This window comes from Anoplophora glabripennis, unplaced genomic scaffold (assembly GCF_000390285.2).
Source record: "Anoplophora glabripennis isolate ALB-LARVAE unplaced genomic scaffold, Agla_2.0 scaffold479, whole genome shotgun sequence".
Classification (NCBI taxonomy): domain Eukaryota; kingdom Metazoa; phylum Arthropoda; class Insecta; order Coleoptera; family Cerambycidae; genus Anoplophora; species Anoplophora glabripennis.
Window position 1 is genome coordinate 118,441 of NW_019416863.1, and position 9,603 is coordinate 128,043.

The window sequence follows — 9,603 nt, forward strand, 5'->3', positions numbered from 1 at the left end:
TTATTAAAGTTTCACTAAAAAGTGACATTTTAAACTTTGAGGTAAAAATCTAACTTCGAACTCCTAACAATTCGTTAACTTAGGAAGTGATAATGGCGTTGGAGATGTAAGTATAATTAGCGAAATATACACATGGAATTAAAATGCAACTGTGTCATTGAACAATAGAACTGTCAAAAGTGTTCAAAAATAAAAAGTATTAATTAATTTGAATAGTTGTAATGGAAAAAAATACATGTATGGTATCTTGAATTATGTTTTTAGAATTAATTTTATTTATCTGAATATTTTTAAAACAAAGTATTAGTTATACACATAATTTTTTAAAAATTATTAAAAAATTACGAATGTTATTGAATAGGAAAATAGGAAAATAAAATAATTTATATAAATTTATAAATTATTATTTCAAAACTATTTCTTTTTAAATTTTTTATTTTATCCATAATTGAACCAACTGGATCTAGAGAAATTAATCCTGAAAATGGAGAAATATTAGATTACTTCCTTGTATTTAGTTTGGATAATTGTTTATTGTCTGTGAGTTTTTTCTTTAGCATGCATATATATTTTGTATCAAAGAGGATAGACATATGACTTCATTCAATAGGAATTTGAGGAAATTTTTTAATTTGAAGACTGCCGATTAAAAAGGTATTTAATATGTTGTTAAATATTTCATCTATTGGTGTCAACTTTGTCTATAGCATTATCTACGGGTCAAAACCTTGTAATTTACCCTGAAAGGTAGGTATGAAAATGAAAACATAGTTCATGGTCGTTATATTATACACTATAATGCAATTAGTAGCGCGTTAACAAAAGCAATACATTGTGCTTGTGATATTAAATTTCTACTAAAGATGTGCATTTAACCGACAAAGCTTTTATTATGTTGAAAGGTAGCTATTTTATTTTCATTACGTCATATTGGAAAAATTAGGTTGAAAAAAGTACTGCCGCTTCTAGTCAGTCAAAGAAGATTGGATGATTAATATTAATTATATATTTCAATGTATTCACGGGGTTATGCAATTTGTGAATAGTTAACAAATATAGTTACAGGATTGATTTTTTTTACTATACTGGGAAGTGGAAAGTCGGTAAAAGAAGATTGGATCATTAATATTAATTATAAGGGGTGTCCGGAAACTAAACCGACAGCAAATTTCAGGGATGATTTCATATCGATGATGACCCTTTGACATTATTTTTTTTAATTGTTTAGATCCCTGTTTATCTAGAAGGATCAAACTTATGTTATATGTTAATTCTTATACGGACAGCCTTTTGATGTAAAATTAATTGCAACCATAGTCGTCACTGGAGGGTATCAGTTACTGATTTTTTAATAAATTTTTTTTAGTCTCAACTTTTTGATATATTTAATTTCAAAATGGAAAACTATCATAGTTTAAAGAAGTCTCTTAGTGGCTAGGGAGTACTGTATGCTAGAAAAGTCTATTTGAAATGTTTGTTTTTTTTTTGCACAATAATTACAAAATTACAAATTCTTTGCTAATATTTTCAGTTTTCATTTAATCACTTATTGTTATGACATTTAATTCATTCAGCACTGGGAAATGATTCACAGAAAGACACATTCGAACATTGTTTAATTGTTCAGCGAAAAAACAAGTTTAGTTATCTATTGGACTTTCACGCCATTGTTTGTTTAAGCGTTAAATATTAAATCGCCTTCACAATGAAATCCAAAAGTGGTAGGTATATTTTCGCGGAACAGAATAGAATGAATTATAAGTAATAATAGAGCAATTAAATTTTCCTTTCCACAATGGCCTCTTCATGTCTTTTAATGTTTTCGCGTTTGTCTCTTTTTTATGACAATCTTTCAATGAAGAAACGTAATTTGGCAGCAAATTAGTATCTTGATGTTTAGATATTAGAAAAATAAGTAGGTAATAAAACGCATCGAGTACAAATTAAGCTGACATTGTTTCTCTTGAAAATGTGACTAAAGGACATAAATATAATTATTAAATTAAATAACAGTAAAATGGAAAGATATAGAAAAATTAACGACAATAAAATTACTTAAGAAAGATGTGAAGGATACTGAAAATTATGACATCACGTATGTTATACGGACAGACTGTAAGTAATTTTTTCAACTGTTTAAAATTGTATTCAAAATTCTATAAAAATCTTAAATCGATTAAAATCCAATTGGAACCATAATCTTGTTGTCGCCAAATAGCCTGAGAAAGTTTAGAAAAAGAAAGTGTAATGTGAAAATCTGCCTACACTCCCAAAAATGGTAGCAGGTCATTTATTTTCTCTCACAAATGAAACGAAAGGAAGTTGACAATGATGTAATTCTTATTTACAGGTTTACCCACATTTAAGGTAAAATCATTAATTTCAAAACAGAAGCAAAAGCCTACTATGGCAATTACTACTCTACGTCTACAAAATTTCTTCTTCTATAAAAAATAGAACAATGTATTATATAATAATTATATACATGTATATTTTGTAGAAAATGCCGCTGTGATAAAATATCTCTACACCCAAAAAAAATTTCTTGCTTCAAATACATTTGATTTTAAAGTATGGCACGTTTATATATACACAAGAAAATATTTTCTTCTTTCAAGAAAATTATAATTACTTACTTTAAAAATAGGCAGCATTTAAAATAAATATTTGATACTTATGGTTAAACGAATTATATTCCTAATTTTATGATCTACATAGATTTTTTAGAAACATGTTTTGTATTCTATTCTATATTAATGTATCGTTTGTTTAATACAAAATTGAATAGTGTTAGTCAAATGATTGTATGTATATACTTATTTTAAAAATATATTTGAAATTTGATTATAGATATTTCTCAGTAATAAAAAATATTTTGTTTCAAATTAAATAGTTCAACAGCTAGGATCGTTCGTAAGTTTAACCAACCAGACATAGGTCGGTTTGGGATTTATTGATGGTCCTCATCATTATGTTGTTAGATAGAACGATCCAGCTGCTTTAGTGTCGTTACTCACAAGGAGATGTGTATACACAGCGCGTAAGTGGCTCCATCTATCGTGATACTTCCCATTTACGCCATTCTGTAACCTGCTACAATTTTCTTTTAAGAAAACATAAGTTTGATTATAATATGCTACATTTGTCTTGAACAATTCCTACATTAATACTAAATTTTGAATATATATTTTAAGGAACTGGTAGTTTTGAAACAAATATGTTTGTAGTTTATGATGAACTGTAAGAGATATTGTAGCTGAAGTCCAAGATAATAAATTTCAAAACTATAAAAGATTTGAATTAAATTATATATATTTACATAATTCTAAGAAAAATTAATAGATTACAGCAAAAATTTCACATAGTTTGACGAAAGTATAAGTATACATTTGAATAGAATAAAATAAGATTTACGGCAAATAGTTCAATTTAAAACTATCTACTCATTTGATCCAAATACTTTTTTCAGCTTTCCTCTTTTTTATATATTTTATATGTTCAAATACTAAAATCATAGATTGCAGCAAATATTTCACATAGTTTGACGAAAGTATAAGTATACATTTGAATAGAATAAAATAAGATTTACGGCAAATAATTCCATTTAAAACTATCTACTCATTTGATCCAAATACTTTTTTCAGCTTTCCTCTTTTTTATATATTTTATATGTTCAAATACTAAAATCATATAGTAGATTCAGAATATTTACCATCTAGATTCTAGATGATAAGTGGAAATCAGCAGTATAGTTATACTGAAATTCCAATTTCTTCCTAATTTGTGTTCCATTACTGCTTCCAAATATTACTGCTAAGGTCACTTAAAGTATCTAAAAGTTTATAAGCAATATCTTTGAAGGCAGGTCGATATAGATACCACATACCTACACATTTCATAAAAAAACTAGGATTACCTATTTAAATTAAATCCAATAGAGACAGAATAATTGAAACATGACGTAACTATTCTTATATAAGGAAACTACCAGCTGGTTTAAGTGTTGTTTATTTGGCATTAAAATATTACTTCACATGTACCACCTATGAACTTGTGCATTATTCAATCATTATGTTTTACTTATTGGAAATGCCTGGCAATTGATTGTACGAGTATTGCCGCCAAATTAAAGAAGTATACGGATAGATGAGATTTCTAGATCTACTTAGATAAAACCCACATCTTTCATATGTATTTTGAAAATATAATGGTAGGTTTGTATAGCATGATCGACATTGATAGTTTATGCTGTTTTGCTCGGTTATAGTTCATTAAAATAATTTGTTATAATGCATATGTTAATTTCATTTAGATAAACATTATGGTAGAAATTAAAAACAAATTCTTTAAAACTGTATTTCTTTACTTGACTTTTTGATAAAAATCTTACAAGAATAAGACATAAATGATAATTTGACGATCCACAAGAACATTTATATAGTCCAAATTATCGGATAAAAATACCACTTTTCCATTTACTAATGTATCTTCGATTCTAACTATTTCGAAAGGCGAGGTTATATCTCCAAAGAAAAGGTTAAAGCTCAAATTAACTTCTGATCCTAATCGTATTTCATCCTTCTTTACAGGGGATTATNAAACCCACATCTTTCATATGTATTTTGAAAATATAATGGTAGGTTTGTATAGCATGATCGACATTGATAGTTTATGCTGTTTTGCTCGGTTATAGTTCATTAAAATAATTTGTTATAATGCATATGTTAATTTCATTTAGATAAACATTATGGTAGAAATTAAAAACAAATTCTTTAAAACTGTATTTCTTTACTTGACTTTTTGATAAAAATCTTACAAGAATAAGACATAAATGATAATTTGACGATCCACAAGAACATTTATATAGTCCAAATTATCGGATAAAAATACCACTTTTCCATTTACTAATGTATCTTCGATTCTAACTATTTCGAAAGGCGAGGTTATATCTCCAAAGAAAAGGTTAAAGCTCAAATTAACTTCTGATCCTAATCGTATTTCATCCTTCTTTACAGGGGATTATGAATTTCCCTTAACGTATCTTTTAAATTTATCTTTTAAAACCTCCGTCTCTCCAGACATATACCAAAAACCTAAAAAGTTCGATAGATAACTATTACTGCAACTTTTTCAGCTTCGAAATTATTTTACGTGGTCCAACTTATAGTAACATTTATGGAAAAATGCTTCAGTTCAACGTAATTTCATAAAAGGTCCATCACAATTAAACTTCTGTGCCTTACTGTATGTTGCATTAGATAGCAGCAATCTGTTTGATGTCAGCATCTATACTGATTTCAGTAAAACTTCATTTACTTGATAAACTCAATATGACTGGTGGTTTCGATGATTTGCTTAGTCAATTAAAATCCTACGTCTCTGAACGTTTATAGTTTATCGAAGTCCGTGGTTTCAAGTCTACGGAACATGTTTCTACGTCTGGTGTCCCACAGGATTCCTGTCTCAGACCTTTACTCTTTTCGTAAATAATAGGGTTAACTTTATTAACTGCCTTCTGTGTGCTGACGATCTTAAGCTATTTAGAAAAATTAATTCTCCTCAGGATCCAATTACACTTGACTAAAATTTATGAGTAGTGTACAACTAATTGCTTTTTATTAAACATAAGCACATGCTACGTTCTGACATATGCTAGGAAATCCAATGCATTGTGTTTTGATTACACTATTTACAATTCAAGATTAACAAGAGTTAAGAAATAAGGGAGTAGAGCGTGTCATGTGACACGAAAATAATATTTTCTGATCAATTAACATAAAGAACTAGCTGAATGTTCCAAATACCTGGGAACCATTATCAAATATCGACATTCCTTTACTGATTTGCGTGTTTTTTATTACGTCATATATTTTTTTTAGTATATGTTTAATTGTTAATAATAATGAATATTTTTTGACATTACAGCCTGGTGGGAGGCCTGAAGCTGATTTCACACTGGACGTCCCACGTTCAGAGTTGTTGTCGAAGAGGATGAAGGAAGACAAGAAGTGGAGGTGCAGGTGCAGACTGCTGACTTCCTTTCTGGGTCTCATCTTCTTCCTCCTTTCTGTAATGGCTGTTAGTTTGATGCTTACCAGGGGAAAAAGGATGTTTGGTTCCATGGTCTAACATAGCACATGAAAACGCTTTAGTATCTACAGTAGCCTACACATTATTTCTTTCAATTATTTCGATGATGTCATGTTTCTAGTTTGTGCTTTTCTCAAAATTTGTTATTAGTTTTGTTGATGTTAATAGCATAAAGAAATCCAAAAACAAATGTTTGTGTAATAATAGAGCTAACTGCTGTGAATGTAATGGAAATGCAGGCAGAAAGTAACCCATAGTAAAGGTACCACTACTTTGCCATTGCGCATCCTACGCTAAGGGTTTCAGTGAATTTGGTTTACTTGTGCCTACATAACCAATTATTTTGTTGAATGTATGTCATCACTTTAAGAATCTGGAGATACGAAAATCCATGTAAATCGTTTCTTTGATACAAGTGGCGAGAAATTTAAATAATGTAACAAATTACATGGCATCATAACATGACAACCTAAACTGGGTTTAGATTATTTGTTAGGTAAAAAATATTTTATAAAAATTTTTGACTGATCCTTTTGGTTCAGGGATTAGTTTAATCAATTATTACAAAATACTTAATAAATAAAGGAAAAGCAATAACTTCAGACAATATAAAGTTTGTTGAATGTTGAAAATATTGTCTATAAAATAAAAAAGAAGAAAAATCCAATTAAAACAGTTCCCCATAAATCAACCCAAACAACCCAAATTAGGTTCCTGGTAAAAGAAAACAATTTTTGGGCTTCTTTTTGTTAACACGATTTTTAATTCCCAATTTATACCCAATTTATTGTACCATTTAAGGTCCCCCCTCTGCATCATGAAGACAGTTTTATATAGATTCTCGTATCTCCTTATGGTATGGAGGTAATGACATTTCGATGCTCCGTTTATGTTTTGTCGTTTTCTAATTGCTACACATGAGAAGACAAATTATCTAGAACACCTAGACGTTAATACTGAACTTGCTTATAGTAAATGAACCTTTAAAAGTATCACCCTGTATATATAACATTCATTGAATTTCAGTGATTAAGATCTTCCCATCAATTAGAAAATATTATATATTTTTCCCAGTATAATAATAAAAATTTCATTTTTGTATGAATGTGTTAACAATACTTCAACTCGAACCATATTTTTAATTATCTAGATTTTACGTTTAAATGACTACATCTTCGTCTGTTATAATTGTAGTTAATAATTCACTTTTTTACTTGTAATTTGTAAATATTCGACTTAAGAAATATTGTGTAGGTTTATGAGCTTGTATTTAAGAAATAATGTAATACCGAGAAAGTATAGGCAACCAGTAGTCTCTATAACTAAATCGATTACAACTGACCAATTTCATGGAATTACGACCTGCTTCTTTTTTTTTCTAATTGTAAGTTACAAGTAAAATATTTGTTAATCCTATTTTTAAAAGAAGATATGATGAATATTTTTATTTCACTAAGAAGTGAAATCAGAATCTGTTTAGTTAATTTTTTAAATATATCTATAAACATTAACTCTTATCGGTACCTATCTTTTCTAATAAAATTTGATTGTATGTCAAACTAAGTAAACTAATTTTTTGTTGAACTTCAGTATGTTATTAACAAAGTTGTACAAAGTTTCTCTCGTAATAAATATTGAAAATAATTTATTGAAAACACAGGTTACAATTTTGTAGACAGAAATTAGGTCCTAAATATTTATGCATGTTGCCTATCTTTTTTTCTATGTAAATTATTGTAAAAATAAAAATAATTGCTATCACTGCCATAAATATTGCTCATAACTTAATGTTAGAGGTGCCAAATAGTTACCACTTTTGTTACAGTATTGGTTCTTGTAGAACCTTTTATAGTTTTGTGATAAAAAAATGATAAGTGTCATTTTAGTAATAGTTTTGTGATTTCCTATATTTATAATATTTATAATTAATTATTTAATAAGTACTTTTACCATCAGTTTTAATAAAACTCATTAATCTCGTATGTCTGTAGTAAATATTATATTACAAAGGACAGAAATATACTAGATAATTAATTTTTGTATTATTTTATTCTGTTTTATGATCTTCTTCTGTTATTACATTATATAATTATGTATAATTAAAATATTTTCTAAAATTTCACAGGATTAATTAATTAAAAAATTATGGACATCATAAAATCTTAAAACGCGTCGATTTTCTATCAGTGTATTACAAAAGGTAAATTATTTGATTTATTAAATAAAAAAAGTAGATATACTATGTACAAAAATTATTATTTTACTTTTAAAATTGACTCAAGGTTCTAAAAACTGCAGGATATTTAAACATGTGACTTTACCTTTTGTAATATATTATTTGTTAAAATTGTTGGTAATTCTCTATATAAGCTGAATCATATTAACAGTTGATTCTGGATTTTTACTTAAATTATCTCTAAACTTTTAAGTCTGAGTGTAAATTAAAGTGAAGATGAATGTCTTATTGTACATATTGCAAAATTATAAAATAGCTGGATAATAAAATATTTAAATTTTTCTATGTAGTTTTATTCCATGATTTAGTGCTTTCACTTTATAAGATATTCAGCTGAATCAAATCAAGTCTAGAAATTTTCTTAAAATTATCTCTACTGAAGTCATATATGCTCTTTGACACCAATACAGGGTGTCCCACGGTGACGAGACATTAAATATATTTCAGAGACTATTATACAATATAAGTTGACGTCATCTTCGTGATTTTAAATAACACCGTGTATATTATTGCAATTTTGGATTCTACGTCAATTTTTAGGTAAACTTTCATAAATGTTTCCTATTCTTAAAGTTAACCGTTTTTGATATATGTATTTAATTAAAAAAAAAAAAAATAAAAAAGCAGTACCTATCTACTTCAAAAAGAGGTGTATTTTACAATAATAAAGATAGAGCGATAATATTTATAGGGGACATAACTAAAACACTAAGCTTCCCTGTCATAATTTCAAAATGACTTAATTTCATACAGGGAGGTAGAAATTTAATGCCGAATGTTAACTGTAAACCATCTTATTTTTTTTTAAAAAAAGAACACCCTGTATGTATGCTACGAAGTAACCTAAAAAAGAACTTATTAATTAATAACTAAAGACGTTAGAAGAAATAAATACTCTGTAGGTTAAAGCCCCATCCAGCATTGAAAAACATCTTTAATCTTATACCCTTGAAGAAAAAGAATACTGTCAAGATATTATTTTGAATAAGGTACTTTCACTTTAATTAAAAGATAACTGAGTTAATTTAGATATGCCCAATAAAATGTGGAAATAGTGTTGGTCTTCGTCAAGGGCAATGTTGGAACAATGCAAATACAAGACATATCGTATTTTTCGTATCGAAGAACAAAGTCTGACTTAACACCTTTATAAGAAAGTAAAAATACGAAAGCTAATAAAATATATACTTTTTAAATTAAAAAAATCCTTGCTTTTCATTAAATAAAGTTGCACATACTTTTAATATCAAATATTTAGGTAACTACATTAAAGAACG

General features: G+C 27.6%; 1 protein-coding gene across 1 annotated transcript in view; it reads left to right on the forward strand.

Moving 5' to 3' along the window:
* The window catches only part of LOC108912123, a 91,087-nt gene extending 83,069 nt beyond the window's left edge, over nucleotides 1–8,018 (forward strand). The window contains exon 3 of the mRNA XM_018717290.2: nucleotides 5,926–8,018. Within this exon, the coding sequence (XP_018572806.1) occupies nucleotides 5,926–6,129 (204 nt within the window). The 3' untranslated portion in view covers nucleotides 6,130–8,018. The remainder of the gene's footprint in view (nucleotides 1–5,925) is intronic.
* Nucleotides 8,019–9,603: the final 1,585 nt, after the last annotated feature.